The sequence below is a fragment of the Lepisosteus platostomus genome, chromosome 12 (genome assembly GCF_059453375.1).
Source record: "Lepisosteus platostomus isolate fLepPlt1 chromosome 12, fLepPlt1.hap1, whole genome shotgun sequence".
NCBI lineage: Eukaryota > Metazoa > Chordata > Actinopteri > Semionotiformes > Lepisosteidae > Lepisosteus > Lepisosteus platostomus.
Window position 1 is genome coordinate 22,267,749 of NC_142622.1, and position 20,520 is coordinate 22,288,268.

The 20,520-nt window shown below is 41.9% G+C and overlaps 2 protein-coding genes across 2 annotated transcripts in view; one reads left to right on the top strand and one right to left on the bottom strand.

Annotated features, from left to right (window-relative positions):
* LOC148651290 (cyclic nucleotide-binding domain-containing protein 2-like) lies at nt 1–17,339 on the top strand. Its single transcript, XM_088601387.1, has 14 exons — nt 1–322; nt 608–736; nt 1,010–1,087; nt 1,364–1,527; nt 2,556–2,712; nt 4,550–4,701; nt 5,335–5,473; nt 9,073–9,184; nt 9,859–10,087; nt 13,304–13,415; nt 13,833–13,895; nt 14,179–14,339; nt 15,045–15,264; nt 15,955–17,339. The coding sequence occupies exons 1-14, from the start codon at nt 263–265 to the stop codon at nt 16,075–16,077; spliced, it is 1,899 nt and encodes a 632-aa protein (XP_088457513.1). The 5' UTR covers nt 1–262; the 3' UTR covers nt 16,078–17,339.
* ccdc12 (coiled-coil domain containing 12) overlaps nt 17,333–20,520 on the bottom strand; it is a 14,170-nt gene continuing 10,982 nt past the window's right edge. Inside the window, exons 3-7 of the mRNA XM_088601388.1 lie at nt 19,765–19,844; nt 19,490–19,551; nt 19,043–19,077; nt 18,859–18,935; nt 17,333–18,529 (exon numbers count right to left, since the gene is read on the bottom strand). Coding sequence (XP_088457514.1) covers nt 18,450–18,529; nt 18,859–18,935; nt 19,043–19,077; nt 19,490–19,551; nt 19,765–19,844 — 334 coding nt within the window. The 3' untranslated portion in view covers nt 17,333–18,449. The remainder of the gene's footprint in view (nt 18,530–18,858; nt 18,936–19,042; nt 19,078–19,489; nt 19,552–19,764; nt 19,845–20,520) is intronic.

Sequence of the window (20,520 nt, forward strand, 5' to 3'; positions counted from 1 at the left end):
GGCAGAACGCATTGGCATTATCACTAATCAGAGGTTGCAGTGTCACAGCTAGGAGGCTAGGCTTGTCAGTTTAATGAATAATCTGTTGCTACAAACAATCCTACCAGACCCCCAAAACGTGCTGCAGTGGAAGGATTCTCCTTTGAAAACCTATTGACTCACCTGTCTGCTCATCTTCATAGTGATTCAAGTTAGAGTTTTAAGATATTTTAGACATTTATTCTCTCACTCTTTGCCAGGCCCTCAGGGTGAGGTTTCTGGAATGATGTTTCCCGGTGTCTTTCAGGCAGAAAAAGAGAACTGGGGAGGAAATGGCAGACTGGTGAGTTTCTCTGATGGGCCCCAGTTTCTTGTATGTGGGCTGCAATTTAATTTTAAGCTCCTCTTACAATAGTAAAGATGTGATGTGTGCTGCAGAGGAACAGTGAGACAGTGTGTGAATGTGTACACACACTTTTTGTGCCAGTGTATAACTGTGTATAACTATGAGCAGTGTTAACAGTATCTGTACAGTCTCCTGCAGTTTTAGCACAGTCAGTGGTGCGTGTGTGGATGAGTGCTCAGTGAATGAGTGTGATCGGCTTGTCAGTGCCATTCTCTCCATCAGACCTTGCGGATGGTAGCAAGGAAGGTGGCTCTTCTCTCCTGTGTGATCCGAACCTTGATGAGCATTGCAGAACGAGCACTGGGGTTCAGATACTGGGCAGACCAGGGACAGCGCTACAGCACACCCACAGTGAGTACACAACAGCTAACTGAGCTTGGTACAGACATATTTGCAATGTAGTAAATACTCCAGCCCTAGTCTCATTCCTAAATTAATGCCTAATGACGCAGCTTCTGTATAAGGGACTGGATCAGCAAACTAATACTATATGCAATGTATATATAATCCCAGGTATATATGGCCAGTAGAATAATTATTGATGGAATTGTTAAAATGAAAAATTGATTTTAAACGAATCAATAAAATATTATTTATTTATAAGATTTTTGACTCCTGACCTAGGAGCAGCACCTGGGGGAGGCAAACTCTTTGGACACTGACCTCACCTTTGACTGCAGCAGCTTCAGGAGCCAATATGAGGTTAATCTACCTGTCCGACGGGCCAGGAGGCCCTGCTATCCCACCCATCTATGTTGTTTTCATTCTGTCTCCTTCCTTAGCTGTCTTTCTCTGACACTTCTGCATGTCTGTTTCCATTCTCCTGAAGTGTACACAAGCCTGACTGTCTCCTCTCTTGCACACTCCAGGTCTATCTCTGTCCTGTTCCTGTCTTCCTGTGCCGTCCCTGTCTCTCTGTGTCTATTCTTCCTGTCATCTCAGTCTTCATGTGCTCCTGCCCTGCTGTTGTGTCTGCAGTTTCAGCTTCCAGCGCGGGCCTTGTGCGCGGCCTCATGCCCGCCAGCATGGCGCTCAGAGCCCGACCTGCGTTTCCTGCGCAGCACCCTGCGAACCCTGCCCAGCTTCCGACGCTACTCCCCCCACATGCAGCTCAAGCTGGCCAAGGTGATCCGCTATGAGAGGTGAGCTGCCAAGATTGGGGCACCCACACTCTTTCTCTACAGTGTGACGGACATAAAATGCCTCTGGCAAAGCACTGTCATGCCAGCAACTCATCTGTCGACGAGAGCACATGGAAGACAAGTAAAGAGCCACCTATCTTGTCTTCACCAAGCTGAGTCCTCTGCTCTGAATGTCTCGTGGTCAGATGAGGTCAGGTGATGTGTTCGACATCATAATACACAGCTTAGGGTGGCACGGTAGTGCAGTGGTTAGCATTGCTGTGTGGCAGCACTGGGCCCTGGGTTCAGTAATGGTGCTATCTGCAAAGAGTTTGTATGTTTAGGTGGATGCTGCACATTGGTGCTGGTGGAGGGGAGTCCCTATTACCTGTAAAGCACTTGAAGTGTCCAGAAAAGTGCTATATAAGTGTAAGGAATTATAAAAATTATTATTATGTCCTCCCCACGTTCATGTGGGTTTTCTACAGGTGCTCTGGTTTTTGCCCATAGTCTAAAGACATACTAGTAGTTTAATAGGATTCTGGAAAATTGGCCAAGTGATGGACTGGTGTCCCATCCAGGGTGTATCCTGCCTTGTGCCTGTTGCTTGCCGGGATAGGCTCTGGCTCCCCCGTGACCCTGAATTGGATAAAGCAGTTAGAAACTGGATGGATGAATGCATAGCTTGCTAGGTGAGTTATAATGATTAGCAAGAACAGACAGTTTACAGCATGAGAATATTGGAACCTGTCATATCCTTAAGACATTATTGACATTATCCCAACCACAATCTATAAACCAACAATTCACAGCCACAGGAGAGACAGCATGCATTGCTACAATCAGTCAGTCACAAAGTAATGCTAAATAGACATATGCTTGCTAAAATTTAATTTCCACTTCATCAGAAAAGAGATTAAAATGATGAGTTATAATGTTCTTGTCTGTTGTTGTCATCAGTCCTCTCTCATTTTTCCCTATCCTGATTCGTCTCCAAACTCCTTCTCCCACTCCCTGTTTCTTCCCCTCCATCCCACCCTCTCCTCCAGGTTTGGGCGGGGCCGGGTGGTAGTGAAGCGAGGCCAGAGAGGCAGCAGCTTCTACTTTGTGTTCTCTGGTATCATTGCGGTCACTCAGGATTTGGATGGCAGCTCTGCCTTCACTGACCAAGAGCCAATCCTCATGAGGAAGGGGACAGGCTTTGGGGTGAGTGAGTGGTTCATGAGCCAATCTTCATGACAAAGGGGGTGGGCTTTGGGGTGAGTGAGTGGTCCACGAGTCAATCCTCATGAGAAAGGAAGCGGGCTTTGGGGTGAGTGAGTGGTTCATGAACCAATCCTCAGGAAGAAGGGGGCGGGCTTTGGGGTGAGTGAGTGGTCCACGAATCAATCCTCATGAGGAAGGGGGCGGGCTTTATGGTGAGTGAGTGGTCCACGAGTCAATCCTCATGAAGAAGGGGGAGGGCTTTGGGGTGAGTGAGTGGTCCACAAGCCAATCTTCATGAAGAAGGGGGCGGGCTTTGGAGTGAGTCAGTGGTCCACCAGTTCAGTTCAGTTTATTTGTCATATGCACAAGTGCAATGAAATGCTTATTTGCATGTACAGTATGTTCCAACACAAAGACATTAAAGGAATCGCCACAAACATAAACACAGAAGAGCAGAAGCAATAACAACAAGTTCAATAACATACAACTTAAAAAGAAACATCAGTGTGAGCCAGTGGTAGGGGTAGAGTACAGTAATCTGACAGCTTGTGGGAAGAAACTGTCGCTGAATCTGGAAGTTTGTGCCTTTATGCTCCTCTAACACTTACCAAAGGGAAAGGGGGAGGAAGAAAAGTTAGAAACCAGGATGACTGGTATCCTTAGCAAACCAGCCAATCCTCATGAGGAAGGTGGAGGATTTTGGGGTGAGTGAGTGGTTCATGAGCCAATCCTCATCAGGAGGGAGGTTTTGGCATTACTGAATAGACCAGTGGTTTAATGCTGTGGCTTAAAAAAATTGTGTAAACTGAAGTAGCTTAGAATCAGTTAGTAGTAAGCAACCTTGTATGGATGGGTTAATGTCTTTACAAACAGAGGTAGCAGAGGGTTTGTTTCCTCCTGTTCCTATTGTGGTTTGAGTCAATAAAGAGAAATCCAGAATGATTAAAATAGTGATTAGAATTATGTCAATACAATTTATAAGGAAACTGTTTGAATGTTTATTTTTGCTGTAAGATGACACTGATACTATAAGAAATAACTTTGAAAGCATATTACACTAAAGATAGGTAACACCCTCTCACAGTAAGTGAAGTGTTTGAGTTTGTTACTCACAGCAGAAAATTTGTTTCAGTGCCCAACAGATTTCACTAGGACCCCAAAAGATCACACATGCTTTTCACAAAAGGCCCACTTTATCCACCTATGCGGTGCAGAACTCACATGAGTGACATGTGACAGCTATTATGCGACAGCAGCCCCACTACACAACTGATCAGAGAAACTGCTTCTCAAATTGAATTAACTTTAGAAAGGTCAGATTGTACAAGTGCAGAGTGGACATTAATCAGAACACTGGGGTAAACACCCTCACTTTTCTAAAAATGCATTGGAATCTATAATGACCAAGTCAGGACCTCAGTCTCTTCCAGTGGACAGAACCTTCCATAGCACAGTGTTCATCATCATCACAGCAGGACACTGGTTTGGAAATTCTTGTCCAGAGAGAAGATCACCTTCGGGTCTACCCACACCACTTTTAGCAGCAACCTGAATTTCTCTGGAGGTCTCCCAGCCCAGATCTGGCCAGCCCCAACCTTACTTAGCTTCTGAGACCTAACAAGATCAGGCTACAAGGTGGTAATATTTCTGCCAATATTAGCTCTTAATGACTTGAAATAATTATTGGTCTAGTTATTCAAGGATAATGTGGACTTTATTTAGCCTTGGACAGAAGTAAACCATGAACCCTGGAGCCTCCTGATTAAATTTGCTAACTTACAATAATGAACCCTACGTGGCGGCAATTTAGTGAGTCAGTGTTTCCCCCCCTGTGCAGGAGGTGGCGCTGTTGAAGGGCCTGAGGCGCAATGCCACTGTAGTGTGTGTGGAGGATACAGAGCTGTTGGTGGTGGACAAGGAGGACTTCTTCAGTCACCAGCTAGACCAGGAGCTACAAAAGGAAGCCCTAGAGAGATACAGCTTCTTCAGGTCAGACAACACATAAAGAAACATGCTCATACATTTGCTAGACATTTAATCCCTGTCTCTTGTTTTCAAATACTTTACTGTGAGTTACTGTGAAGGAGATAAATAATATTGAGTGTAAAAAGAAATGGCTCCATTTATGCATATAATTTTAGAAATCTAAAGTAAAATAAATAGCTGAATTATTGGAAAGGATTAGAGCAACTTTATTATTTTCTAACACTTGTCTAGAAGATGATGCTAAACCATTAAGTCTTGTTCAACACTGACACAACCAGGAGTTACAGTCCTGTAGTCTATATATAGTATTCAATAAGCATGATGGATTTACTCAAAGAACACATTAGTGCTTTCTACTTTTTTTAAAAAACTTTCAATTAATACACTTTAATCTGGTTGCAAAGAAATTAAGCTTGCACAGCAGTGTATAGTTTTATATTTTCAGTTCACATCTGTAGATGCAAATGTATGGGCAATTTACAGCAAATGCCATGTACCTGTATTAAGTTCTTAAATCCCAAAATGGTTCTATTACACAGCTATTACACAGGTTGGATTGTGGGTTCAACTGGGTCTTCAGGACTGTTTGGTGAAGAGAGCTGTGTAATTCCATCACGTGGCCATTCTTGTTCTCAGGTCCCTGGCCTTGTTCTCCAGCTGGTCAGATGCTGCTCTTGAAACACTGGCTGATCATTGCAAGACAGAGCAGGTCCATCATGACCAGGTGGTCCTGAGAGACAGCAGCTCCACCACCAGCCTTATCTTCATCACCAAGGTACCGCTTATGCACTGACACGTGGTCAATCTGGCTAGATTAGCTGGTGTTTTAATAAATTGTCCCTAAATTCTTGTGTTTTGTGCCTTTTGAAGGGGCGGTGTCCCAGCCAGAGTATAGTCCTGCCTTAGAGCCCTGTACTTCTGGGATAGGATCTAGGTTACGTAGGTTACCATGGTCTTTACAAAGAATAAACAACTTTCTCATTATGGATGAATGGTCCTGTCAGCACAAAATTACTTGGAATAAGATCACAAGTATGAAAAAGGAGCATATGTTGTTGTTTTATATAATAAAAACCTGCATCACTGTAGGAGTCCTTGCACTTAGCTAAGGCATCTGACTTTAATAAACATTGCCCTTCATCTTCTTATATTTTTACATTCACTCTGCTGCAGATAGTTCTTGTTTTAAGTTTAGCTCAGAATCTCTTCCTTACAATTTACTGGAGAGTAAATTTATTGAGACTGTGTAGAGATCAAGTATTGTAAAAAATGTAAGAGTCCATTTCATTCATTGGTTTTATTGTGTTACAGAAAACAAGCAAGGAAGACTGGAAACTAGTCAATCTAATCTATTCTAGAACATTCATCCTATTCTATTCTATATGTTCCATGGTGGGCTTCACCTCAAAGTGCAATACAGTGATCAGAGTAGATGTCATAAAGATGCAGTATTCTATTTCTAAACATTGAGGAGCACATTCCTGCAGGCTTGTAACCAGTATTTTGCTGTCTGTTTAAGAGCCTAATCGAATACTGTAATGGATGATCAAAAACTCAATGACCCTATGACAAACTTAAGGCCATTCACAACCCTTCATGATTCAGAGGACCAGACAATACACTCCAGTTCCTGCAGTGTTATGTAAACAGAGATTGTAGGACTTCATCTGAATGAGACATTGATTTATTATAAGCTGGATCACATCCCAACTCCATCACAAGTACCAGCAATGCTGGTACCTGTTTATATGGTTGGGTTTACAGGAATAACCAATGGCAAAGTACAAAGAATACAAAGCTTTGCCCACATTTATAACCTCTGGTTAAGAATCCAGAGTGCTAGTCTACTCTTTAATGTTCCCTTTACCATACTGTGTTAACGTTGTCCAGGGAGGCCCCATTACTGTTTGGGACAGATTGATTTCTAAAAACCTTATTCTGTGTGAAACAGCAGCATAAAATCGATTCTGTTCAACATGACCAAGATACACCTACTGTAGCACATAACAAGTGTTTTAGCAACACTTTATTTACACTTCCAGCTTGTAAACAGTGTCAGATAGCCTGTGCTGATCTGGTCACAGTCAAACACTGTGATGGAAGTTGAGCTTTCCTTGTGTGACAAGCTGCCCATTTCCTAGTAACTCAGAAAACATAGAAATTGTGCTCTGTGAAACTTTGGATGTAGTTCAGCTCCGTCCCTCAAGAGCCACAATCCAGAAAGCCTCAAATGTTTTATTACTCTCATAATCTGTAAAAAGTATTCAGTTCAATGATTAGAAGCTCAATAAAACTGAAAATCAGAAGGCAGTATAGACCTCAAGGACCGGTGCTATAGTCTGCTGCTTTAAAGAACTCTTCTGCTCCTGTCTGGCATCTAAAACATGCACAGTGACAGCTAGGAGATCCTAAACTAACCCAATACTTAGATTGCATTATGTATTTTTCCTTTGTCTAGAATATCGAATGAAGCTTTAGAATATACTTTAAGCTCTAAAATTCCAAAAGAAATGTAGTCGGAAATTAGTAGTTTCAGGCTTATAACAGTTGCTTCAGTGAATATTTTAATGCAAATACAGATTCCATCCTCATGTTCAAGGTTTGAATAGTCCAGAAATTTACAAACATTTTAGTCTAGGTGCTTGTCTTAATAGCATAGCATAGCTACAGTATATGTCTTAATGAGGAATGATTATCTATACAGATTCTAACAGGACAGAACACAAGTAACAGAGACAACAAATGTCAAAGAGTTGTTTTTTCCTCACCAGTTTGTCTGTTTGTAGAGTAAGTCTGATAAAGAATAAGGTACCCACAGTTTAATCTGATGTCCATCAGTGGACAGCTCACAGCAGCCTCTCACTAATCCACTGAAGTGTCAAACTGATGAACTCCTTAAACCAGCATCTTCATAGTCACAGAAACTGACAAAATATTTTTGTCCAAATATTAATATTCATCTTCCATAGGTTAATTTACTGTAACAATTAGAATTTGGAACAGTAATTTGCAAGATAGCTTTGACAACTGTTAGGAGTCAATCAAACATAATAATTTACAGTCTCACACATGGATTCTAAATACACAATGTATTGGTACAACACCAAACCATGCATAACAACCAACAAATTTTATAGAATATTTTTGTGAAATTATCTGTTGTAATATTAAAGGTTGATCTTTCACTCATGGATTCCAAAGATCAAAGTTAATAATATCAGAGTTCAAATATCGCTTATAATGTGTTATGGTCTACCTCATATGTTATATCAGTTTCATATAGTTAAATCACATTTATATTGTCACATACAAGAAAATATGCATTTATTATCACGAGCTAAAATATCAAACATATTTGGAATAGTAGTTCAACTCTGGAAAATTATAATGTGAATGAAGAAATTTTATACTCAAAGATCTGTTGGCCAAATGTTTCTTGATGAAAAGACAGAGCTGTGCTTGGTTTGGTCCGAGTTCTGACTTGGCAGTTGTTTGCTCTGTGAATGGAGTGTCACAGTACTGAAAGAAGTAAAGAGAGAACTTTGTGTACTGTTACTGGCAGTGTATGTCTTTACTCTGCAAGGAAGTCAGCATTATCCTAAACTTCTGTGTTTAAAAGTCTGTGCACGGTCATCTGCTTTGGCCCAGCTGCATGTAAATAACAACTAGCACACAAAACACAAGATTTCTTCTGTTACAGAAAGAATATCTTGGGAGGAATTCTGTTCTCTACTGACTCTCTTGGCTTGATGTCTTGGAGAAATGTTAAGTCCTGACTCGGACTGCTTGCAGTCACGTGGTTGGGAAAGTCAGATTGTCAGGGTAGTCTGAAAGAGAAGAAGGGAAGGTAGTCTGTCTTCCCAGACCTGCTTTGCCAAGGCAACAAAAAGATTATTAAAAGTGTAATAATATGCCTCACCGCTACAATATCAAGATAATACCAATAGCAGCATATTCACCCTTACAAAAGTACACCTTTAATATCAGATCCACATGCTTTGCAAAGGATATCCCTGAAGAGTAACAATGCTCAAACAGAGCACTGGCGTTATGATTTGAGTATTCAGAACACGTCAATGTTTCTGTTCATTTGAAGGTCCTTCTTAAAACCTTTGGGATGAGTCTTTCCAGTAGGGGGCTACAGACACCTGCCTTATAACCTGTGTTGCACACATGGGGCTGATGGATCCGAATGGGGATAGTCTTCTTTGTAGTTAGTAATTCTCATTAGGAAAAAAATGCACTGCAACATCAAGGAGAGATGAGCTGCCTACTGACTGAAAAGAGCAGGACATTGTGTACGAAGGGAGTCATTTCAGCTTGGGCTCAGAGGCAGGTGGAGAACACAACCAGCTTTCCTGTTCCTCTGTGCAGGGTCAGTGTGATGTGCTGCGAATGGTGGAGCTGAGCCAGTGCTCCTCCTATCACAGGTGGATCAGGCAGCAGCGGGCACTACTGGACAAAACACAGGGCAGGACACTAACAGGTGAGACATCAAAGTGAGGGGAGAGTGAGAAAGAGTGCACAACTGAACAAGAACCAAGGGAAGACCGGTGAGGTTGACACAGAGCTAGAATACGTATTGCCAAATATTTTCGGCATTCATATGTGACATTTTCATCTATTTGTGAAATAATGAGGTTTCCGTGAATACTCTGACATTAAACTTTCACAAATATAAAATAGAGATGAGTTACACAAGACCAGTTCTAGAAAATATGATTCTCTTTTCACATAAAGTCTGAGTTTTCTAGTTTAGGCATCTTCAGCCCTGGTATTTGCAGGTCACTATTGAATCACCAATGTCTAAAAATATGAATGAGTAAATCACCCATTGTGATCAATTTAATGGTTAATTTGTAAGTAATTAAGTAATTAGAGATGCAGGACTAAATACTTCAAAGTCTACCAGTATTGCCAATCTTTAAAAAAAGGTGAAATATGAGCCTGACTAGACTGGGTCTCTCATGGACCAGGGTTGAAGACCTCATTTATAGTTGAACTATTCATTTATTTAATTGAACCAGATTAAGCCTATATCCAGTTTTAATGAATTCAAAACCCTGTGACTCTCCTAGAGAAAAAGAAGATTTAGAAAAATGTAGTTCATATTAGACTTTTTATTCTTAAAAAGGAATAACAGTTACTTGTATTTCACAGAAAGTGGCGAGATAGAGAAGAAGATGTCCCTCAGGCCTCAGGACTCTCCTGCAAGCTTGCCTGCTTCAGCTTCCCACTTCCAGGCCCTGTTTCCTGAGGTTGATGCTCTCCTGGAGTCCCAGGTTCTGGGGGACTGGGCAATAAGGGAACAGGCCTTCCCATTGTCTGATAGTGGAGAGAGTGAAAACCCAGACAAAAATACCCCCCCTGGCCAGGAATCAAGCCTCAGGTAAAACAGCTGACAGGTTGAAAAGGAGACAACCTTGTTTTAGTATTTAGTTGTTTTTAGTGGTAAAAAACACAATGCTAAGGAGGTGCTGGAGTCCCCTAGCAGAATCTGTATGTTACTCTGTACCTATATAGTGGTAGGAGCTGTGAACTCCTGCTGAATCCACATGCTAAACCCTAACCTTCATGCTTGCTTTAGCACAGATGCTTCTCCCTCTCGGTAATAAACTTCCATCTTCTGTACCAAACTCCCTGATGAGGAAGGAATGTTTTAATTGTTCTCTGAGTCCTTGAGTTTCTTGAGAAACTACCTCAAATACAGGAGACTGGGGGGTGTAGAGAAAAGTATATATAAGTTGTGTAGAGCCATATCCCCTCTGAGCAACAACATGATACAACAATAAGCCTCTAATGCATTGCTTTTTGTATGCATATAATAAAACTTGGCTTGACAAACAGACACCTCAGGCTCGAATCTCTTGGTTTCTACAAAGGGAAATAATATATATGCAGTAAACTTCAAAGGTATTTGGACAGTCAAACGTATTTTTGTCTTTAGAGCCAAGCCATTTTAACTGTAATAATGAGAGTAATAGGAATATTAAGGACAATATATACTATTTTTAGATAATTCTATGTACACGTTTGATCATATCAGAATAAAAACATTTTTTATTGTTCAACTCAACAGTGATATCAAGAGATCACACATATTAGGAGAAATTTTAATATAAATTAAACTTTATATTTAATTACAAGACTACATTTTCTTAATAATAATTAGATCCATTACATAACCGAGAGCTCAGGATGGAAAAATAAACAACAGAATGCAGCTCTTCTACAATTATTTGATCATTTCAAAGTGAAGGCAAAAGTGATTGAAATAATGTATTCAATGACATATAGCTTTAGTGTTTAAAGTTTAAGTCATCCTTTCTTCTCTTCTGTTACTCAATTGTAGGCAATGTAATCTGCAGGACCACTTGTAATTGAGTTCAAGTAGGGAGCTGCATCAGCATGTGTAGGCTGCAGAGGAACAAGTAAAGGTTTATTCCATGCTGAAAAGAGAAGAAAAGAAACGCAATGTTTCAGCTGCAGAGCCTTCTTCGGGTGTTTCTTTTCTTCACTTTTCAGCATGGAGTAAACCTTTACTTGTTCACTTGAAATTGATGCTGTTACATATTTTTTAAGACTCTAAAAACAAAATGAGCACTGCTGCCAGCAGATGGCAGTAGAGATTCATTTCTTGAGCAGCCCTGGTGTACGTCATTAATGATCTCTTGACTGTCTTGAGAAAGGCTTGTGGTCTGACAGACCCCTGCTGTAGACTACTTGAGAGAAACACAGGTTCATCTTCAATATAGAGGTCCACACTCAATCATCCTCCATGAGGCAGAGATCTCCAACCTTACAGCTAGTATACATGGTACCTTCCTTCAGTGTGTTTCATTTGCATTTCTGGTTTAACCTGAGATTGAATTGTACTCTGAGATCATAATGATTCTGGGCAGGTTATCACAGTGTTGGGATGCTGTTTTTCATTCACGCCATTCCAGGAATTTCAACTGTCCTGTACTCTGGATACTAATAATTGGTATCAGTCTTATGATAAGACAAGATAAAGTCACTTTATTGGCCATATACAATTTCTTGTATTTGGAATTTGTCGTTTTTCTCATACCCCAACTTGTTCTCCATGAGAGACACACAGACAGGGGGAGAAGCTTGGGGTCAGAGCACAGGGTCAGCCATTTATAGGGCACCCCTGGAGCAGGTGGGCTCAGGGGCCCAACAGAATAGGATTCCTCTGCCGGCTGTGGGATATGAACCAGCAACCTTCCAGCCACAGGCGCATATCCTTAGCCACAGAGCCAACACACAATTACTTCAAAACTAGCAGCTAAAGATCACTCATATAAGTAGGGCAGGGGTTAACAACCATAATGTCTTTCAGTTCCAAATTCTGGGTGAACTCTCCATGATCCAGTTTTAAATTAAGATAGCTTCATTAGACTGTTTACTTTGTTTTGTGCTCTTGACCTGTTTCATAATTTAAAACTTCACCTATCAATCTTTAGGGGAGTGAAAAAAAATAGGTTCAAATCAGCAACTCACTAGTTCAGCCTAGTAAATTAAAATGAAAAGGAGCTTTCGAATGAAAACTAGAACACACTGGGGTATAAGGACCATGACTGGAAAGCTCATAACAGTCAGATATCGAATACTGTATATTCCAAGCCGTTGCAGAATACACTTGTTTGTTGTTGTAAAAGCATTTGAGTCTAATAACTAATGCACTCCTGTGCCTACTAACCTCTCTACAGCTCATTTAAATACTGTATCACAAAATCACAAACCATAGAATCTTAGACATAGACACAACCCTATCCACCTGGCTGCTGAAATACCCTGTTTGCTGATCCTGTGGATTGTTTAATTTAACGTGGCCAATCAGATAAGTTCTTTCTTGCCTGTGAAATCTCATTCTACAGAAGGCAAATCAGTCAAGTAAGTCCAATTTGCCCCCTAGCAGGAGGAGGTTGCAATCAGCTCTCATTTTTCACAATCGCAAGGGCCTTAATAATTAAATTGATTTTCAAACAATTAAAAATCAATTCACTTACTGTATCGTATATCCCTTTAAATATGATATAACATTAAATCCACCCATCCATTTTCTTATCGCTTGATCTCAAACAGGGTTATGGGAGAGCTGGAATCCATCCCAGCAGGCACATGCAGAAGGCAGGATACAGGAATGCCAGTCCATCACAGGGCACACACAGACACAAACACACACACACTTACTGCATACCAGGGCCAATCTTTCCAGAAGCCAATTAACTTGCCAGTGTGTTTTTTTGACTTTGGGAAGGAACCAGAGCACCCAGAAGAAACCCACATGAACACAAGGAGAACATACAAACTCCATGCAGATAGCCCCCCAGGAATTGAACCCAGGGCCCCAGCACTGTGAAGCAGCAATCACTAACCACCTCGCCACTGTGGTGGCCTACCTCATATACTATATATTAATATATTATGTATGCTTTTATATAAAGGAAGTGATGAACAATTGAAGAGTTTTTGTACATAAATGAATTTAAAGGGTCACTGTAATATCAGTCTTAATGTATTTATTGTCATTCACAAGTACAGTGTATCACAGTGAAGGATTTGGTGACCGGTCTCAGTAAGGCCTGTGTCTTTGCAGGAAGGAGATCGTTCCATCAAAGGAGGGTGCCGGCACCCCAGGCGGACTCCCCAGGGAAGTAGAGGCAGGGGTGTACATGCGCATCGACACGCTGAAACATGGACAGCACTTTGTAAGTCTCCTGTCCCCTCTCTCTGTGTTCTCTTAGAGCAGTGAGCCGGAGTTCATCTAGAGGTATGCCTTTCTTTATCTTTATTTATATCAGAAATTATTCAAAGTTTGAAAGTACTTCATAAGGATATGATCACTTTCCAACGAGTACCAGAGCCTTTTTCTATATATAGGGCATCCATGATAATATATTTAAAAATGTTTTTGCAAAACAGCTCAATTGTTTCAAGGTAAAGCTATCAGCGTTCAGTTTATGCTTTTGACAGCAAGTTAAAGCTACAGAGAAAGACAGAGCATTTTAATCAGTTTTTGCTTTTGGACAGGTGAAGTGAGAAGCAGACTGTTCACTGCTCCATCTCACAAAGCCAGTGTTCTTAGGGCTCACTGACCACTCACTGTCCTTCCTGTCCTTATCCAGACAGCAGTAGACATGGGATACATCCAGAGCTGTCTGGAGAGAGAGGGCAAGCTGCCGCAGCAGGTACAGTGCATGCAGGTGGTTTCTTGGCTGGGCTTCAATATTGAGATCCTGGACAATTTTTAAAACAAAGTCACAGTTCTGTATATAGATCAAGTCACATGGCTCTGTAAGGCCATAGAAACATCCATCTTTCATTAAGGAACAATCACATTAACATTTTACAGTTGCCTTAGCTTGTGTTCATCAGCTCGGAGGGCAGTACTTGGACAGAACACGGGGATTGAGAGAAACTGCCAAAGTCACACAGCCTCCCAGCCTCATTTGTCTGTGTGTTCTGACATAGCGCCCTCTGTGGGCAACACCAGCACACTGCAGAGACCCCCGCGGCATGGTCATTGTCAGCCAGGGGGCAGAGGTCATCCGTGTGAAGCTGGAGAAGTTCAGCGAGTTGACCGACTGGGCGACCCTGGAAAAGCTCATGCGAGCAGACCAGCCCTACCCCAGGTATACGTCCACTGAATGAGATGCAGTCCTGTGTAGTGCTTTGATACGACTTGCTCCCTATATTATGGAACTAAATTAGTCAACCAATTGAATATTTAAAAAAGTAGTTTTGCCCAAATCCTTCGTGGAGAGCATTGATAAACAGTATAGGGGTTTGAACAGGAGAGGGTGACGCTGGTGGAACGGTTGTAGTTGGCAACCTCTGTTGGTAAGACAGACAAAGAGCAAAGTTAAAAAGGATGGGAGCAGAATCTACATTAAATTGCTGGTCAATTTCAGCATATTGATAAGCAATTGCCTTCAATTGCAATTCAAAATAAATGTACTTAAATGCAGGTAAAACCACCTAATTAGAACAACATGGGAAGGTCTTTAAGCTTTAAGCTTTGAGGAACTAGAATTTGGGGTTCTGGCAGAATTCCTTCAGATGGAGAACCCCCAGTTCAAATACATTTCATTCAACAAGGAGTCCAGTTCACCGAAAGATTAGCAACTATCCCCTCTCAAAGTTTAAGGCCATTCTGTCAAGCTGAACCATGTTACTCCCTTCCACTCCTGTGCAAATTGAATATTATAATACGTTATGTCAGTTTTTAGATTACTTTGTACACAAAAGCATCTCAAACAAAATGATTTATAGTGAGTAGCAGTGGGCAACAGGCCAGGCCGCAGGTTAGCGCACTCTAACTGCCCTCTCTGCTGCAGTGACGATCAGCTCAGCCAGGTGTTTCTGGAGCAGAACCGCTGGCGGGTGTTCAAGAGTGAGGTGCTGAGCAGCGTGGGGAGGGAGGGCACTCCGAATTTCCCTGGTCTGATGAGGAGGAGGAGAAGAGGGGGGAGGAAGGATGCACAGAGGAGCAGCGAATGGGAGATCAATCGAAGAGGCCTCCTGTTCCTCACTCACCCTACTTCAGCACAAGGAAAGGTCAGACCCTGAGCCGCCGACGAGCAGGAGACACTCTTTCAACATAAAAAATGAGAGATAACTTAACATCTGGCCTGTTTGGTAGTTAGTGGTTTAAATGAATAAAGTTTTCAATCAAGCCATTTGTTGTAGGATGCCAGGGTATCAGCTTCAACAGCATGGCTGGGTGACTTGTTCCATACTCCCTCAACCCTATGGGTGAAAAAATGACTCCTGTTTACTGATTTAATACATAAAAAACTACATGGAAATAAAGGGTATCCATGTAGCTCAAATTATACTGCAGTATTATACACTGAGAGGACAAAGCAAGTTTAGTACTTCACTTACAGCCACGAGAAGCAATTAGAAATAAATCAAGCTGAACTGCATCAAGATGAGACTATGGTATCTGTTTTCATTTAAAAATATAGGGGGGTGCTAGCCACATTATAAATGTATGGTACATAACAAAAGTTAAAGGACATTTAATACTTGATTGCATATTAAACTAGAAAACTTTTGAGTCTACACTAACTTCATATCAGGACTCCTATCCTACATTGGGATATATTATCCTGAAATAACAGATATTCTCCTTTTTAACCACAAAAGAGAGTTTTTAGTACGACCCTCAGAAGCGATCAAACGTGTTCATATGGTCACAGACAGGTGGTCCATTCAGCCCAAATGGTTTTTTACTCTGTGCAGGTATGGGCTGCACCCGGTCCTCAAAAAGAGCTCCCGACAGAGGAGACAGCGCCCCCTAGAGCACTGAGACTGATCCACGCCATCGCCATCCCTAAGATCAGTGGGAAGAGCAGAGATTACTGACCAGGACAAAGTGGACTTTTCTACGGTCCAGTAGATTGTTTTTTACTGTCTACTGTGTTCTCTCAGAGGGTAAAAAGTGATAACACATCGACATTTCAGGTTTTATGAGCTACAGGCCAACATACAAATTATGCTGACCAAACAGAAATGCAGTACTATATGTTTAGATGCACTCAATCTAGTGTGCATCAAAAGAAACTGATCACATACCTACAACATACAAAGTTTTCACTTTGCAAAAAATCTTGTTGTGGCACATTGAATAGACATGAATATTAAATGAAGTAAATTCCATTTGCTGATTAATATTTGCGTGTTCATACGGTACATAAAAAAGCCAGTTTTGGACGAAATACAAACTGTACATCTATGATGGATGCTTTGCACCAGCTAGGTTTCAGATGCTGTCTTGTAAGATTCCATCCCATTCATGTATCTGTTCGCTGGCCTCGAAGTCTTAGATGATATATTGTCCAACTTCATCAAGCTTATCCCACAAATGTTCAGTGGGGCTGAAGTCTGGGGTATTTGATTTGCTAAAACCAACAGGATGAAGACCTGTGTTGCCCCGTTGGAATTGTGTCATGTCAGGGTGAGACCACAGAAGAGAGGCGAGGGAGGTCCAAGGACTTGAACAATGCAACACCATGTAGTCAGGTTTGCCATCGATCTCTGCAACGCGGAGACCGGAAGTAGCTAGACACTCCAACCATGTCATCACGTTTTGACCTCCCATAATTTGGTCTGTTAAACAAAATGATTAGCACTTTGTACATCACATTTGCTGATGCCATTAGCGTCCTTTACAAAACCTTAATTCATCACTAGAGGGGTCTTCTGACCTAAAGTTGAGTCCAGCTGAGATTTGTCCAAGATATTGATGGTACGAAGGCACTCTTCTCCTGATAAGTAGGCCCTGCCAGCTGTTCTGTGTTTTCTATTTTTGATTTTCACAGGGTTTAAATTAAACAGGTTGCCATTACCTTTGCCCAATCAAGTCTCACAAAAATAGTGATTTAATCCTAAATGCAAATCTGTTACAAGAGTGAAAATTAACAAAACAGGGCTTGAGAGGTAACCAGGATGTGAATAGTGTCAACAAGGTTAAGTGTACCAAAGCTTTACAGGTCGTTAAGAAAACTAATTTGTGCTCATAGTGGTAGCAGTATTTGTTCAATGAGATCACGTTAAACGTACAGTATTAAAGGCAAAACTGGTTAGGTCGCCTTCATTAAGGAAGTAACACAATCAAAACTCAAGTCAAATTATTTTTATTTTACTTTCATTACAAAACAAATTCAGTTAACTACATATGGTAAAAAATAACTCCTAAACAACTGTCTTTGCAATTTCTTTTTATTTCATTGGAAGAGGCTCAGTGTGTCAGTGTGTAGGACACTGTGGTTAGGCCCTGCTGTATGTGCCAGACACCAGCAACCAGAAACCACCAGGAAACTGGATACCTAGATACTGTATACAAAACCAGGGGGTTACATGACGGCAAGCAAGAGCAGGTGCTGACTGATGTACAGCATGGTTTTAAAAAGCTTGATAAAGTGTGACCAGCATCAACTTTATTAAGATCTAACATCAGAAAACAAATGCAGTCACTGGATTTAAACAAGAAAAATTCTTACATTCACACTAGGAACAGTATGACAAATGCAGAATAGGAAAATCAGAAACTTTTATTTTACCAAGCTTCTAAACCACAATTTACAGAGCTGAAATTCAATACATGTACAAAATGTCACTAACAGTCTTGAAGGAACAAAGACATTCTGGCTTCACCCTGCCTCAGAGTTCATGGTATCAATCTTTCCCTGTCCTGAGCGATTCTTAAGATGAATCTGTACACAAAGAATAGTATCTTAAACACTATACAGACACCCAAACGCGTCATGACTTCATTTGAAAAACCGAAGCCATGCCAGACACCTTGATTACAGGCATCTTCTGACCAGAACAAAGAGACAGGCCAAAATTCTCAACAAAACAAAAACCAATTCTAAAGAAAAACACAAAGGAAAGGATCTGTCCTGTCATGCTGCTTTCTGTGAAACTGTACAAACATGACACCCTCTGGGTGAGCAGCAGGCGGTGGTGTCAGTGTCCTAACAGCTGCTGCTGCGGGCCCTGGCTGTCTTTCCCACAGAGCTGGGGGCACCGGGACAGAGATCCAGCTCGTCAACAGTCTGCACGGCATTAAAAGCAACCTGGCCTGGCAGCAAAACGTTATTCTGCCTGTCGTCTGCTAGGACAGGGACGCACCCTGAGGCTGTGGTCGTCGGATGCGGCCTGGGTGACACGCGCCAGGAGGGCACGTCTGGTGGAGCCGCCGCCAGCCCCGGTCGGAGCCTCGCACGGCGCCGTCAGTCCGAATCGCCCTCGCCCTCCCTGACGGCGCCCACTGCTGCTGCCAGCTGCTCCTCGCTGCCCTTCAGCCGCTCCCCTGCGGAGAGAGAGTGTCAAACGTCCAAACCGCAGGCATCCTGACACCCAGTAATCAAGCAATACGCCAAAGCCATTGTTAGCATCAGTACTTACTCAAGCAGTTATACTATACTACTAATGTGTGACATAACCACCATATTAAAGTATAATGAGCAAGTATATAAACTGCTAATACAATACATATAAAACAAAATGGAAGACAAATGCTCACATTAAATTTGCTTTGACACCTTTTCAGCACAGTTTCGCTTAGATCTATACAGTTTCAGCTCCCTGGCTTCCAGCCTTACAACATGCCAATATACACCAATTCCATGCTGCACTCACTGATGAGCTCTGCGATGGCTCTCTGTGTCCTCTTCTCCAGCTTCTCCAGTTTCTTGGCCACATCCCTTTTAAGGTCCCTTTAGTACAGAAAATATGAGGCATGACACAATCTGTTGAAATTTGAGAAAGCTATGAGGAGCAAAGTGAGAAAACAAGCCAGAAAATGAAAAAAAGTAGCCCATACCAGTCAGGCTTCCTGGGAGCTAGGTTAGCCAAATCCTAAGGCAAATAAAAGGAAATATTACAGGTCAGTAAGACATTCTAGTTCAATTAAGTCTAACTGATGTTCACACATTTATATTGTTAAAACAATGGTCTCCAAAATCAGGATCTCAAGTCCAACACCTGCTAAAGATTGCAGATATTCTGAATTTCGTACAAAATGAGGTGAACTGAATGACTAAAAACTCAGAATGGAATAAAACACAGAAACACTGCAGCCCTGAAGCACAAGATCTAAGGCGACACTAGCGTCATGGCTTCTTTTGAGAAACGGCTAGAGGAGATCCTCATATCAACTAGCTTCTAAACCAATGCAGACCGAAGGTCCGAATGGCTCCTCCTCACTTGTTAAAGTCTACCGGTTCCATTACATATCTACTTCTGGTGTTTCAGTCTGTTCCACACTCACCACTTCCTCAATCACTGGTTCAGGATTGGCTGCCTCCAGCTGCTCCTTCACCTTCTCCTCCACTGAAACACAGGAAAGATTTTAGGATTATCCCCTGGCTGTGTGCTGCACTCATTATTAGCTGTGTCCTCATTATTAGCTCTGTGCAACTTGACTGTCACCGTTCCTTATGTGGCCACGGATATCTTCACTGGTGTCCTGTCATCTGTGTTACTAACGTATCCCATTGCGTTTCTTGCCTGCCAGTCCTATGCTATTTTCCCGTGTCTCCTCACCTGAGGCTGGCTTGGCCTTGGGCACCTGTCTCTGTCGCAGCTCCTCGTCCTCTGGGGTGTAGTTCCTCAGCTTCAGCTCTCTGTAACACAGCCACATCACAGGTTGCTACTACACCAAGACTTACAACAGCTAAAATGACGCTATGTCACCTAGAACACTGTCAGCAGGGTTGAGAAGTGCCACAGTACAATGAGGAATGTCACAGGCACAAACAAGAACGGTATAAAAATAACAAAATTGAAGAACGACCCCTTTTGACCAGCCAGAGCTTTGCTTGAAACTTGAAATCAAAGCAGATAACCGATTCTTTAACAATCCCAACGTACTGCCTTTTTGAAAGGAACGTTCCTCCTATTTAAAGCCATTTAAATGGATTTATTCTTAGCACCCTTCATGGACTACACTGCATCCCACTGTGCTGCTGAACACTCCCGCCATTGTCAAATTCACAAAACAGGCAGACAATGTGCGGAACAGCAGAGTGGAAACAGCTGTCCTGATTTTAATACCTTGCCTCTGCTCCTATTCCACTTTCTTCAAACAGCACTAATCTTCACGTAAACACACTGCATCTGGAACATGTATTCTCATCACCATCAGGCTCTTGAGCTACATACCAGGGCAGCAGTGTTATTGAGCACCTTGGTGCTAAATGTCTTTGAATTACATTAGTGCTGATAGTGTTATTGAATTCCTCAGCAGCCTCACCAGAGATCTGGGCCGGAGCCTGTTCAGCAGTGTCGTGCTACAGCGCC

Excerpts from the sequence above, each read along its gene's own strand:
- LOC148651290 (XM_088601387.1), top strand. The coding sequence starts at position 263 with ATGATGTTTCCCGGTGTCTTTCAGGCAGAAAAAGAGAACTGGGGAGGA. Across the intron at positions 1,528-2,555 it reads AAGGTGATCCGCTATGAGAG|GTTTGGGCGGGGCCGGGTGG; the intron begins GTGAGCTGCCAA and ends CCTCTCCTCCAG. Across the intron at positions 9,185-9,858 it reads ACAGGGCAGGACACTAACAG|AAAGTGGCGAGATAGAGAAG; the intron begins GTGAGACATCAA and ends TGTATTTCACAG.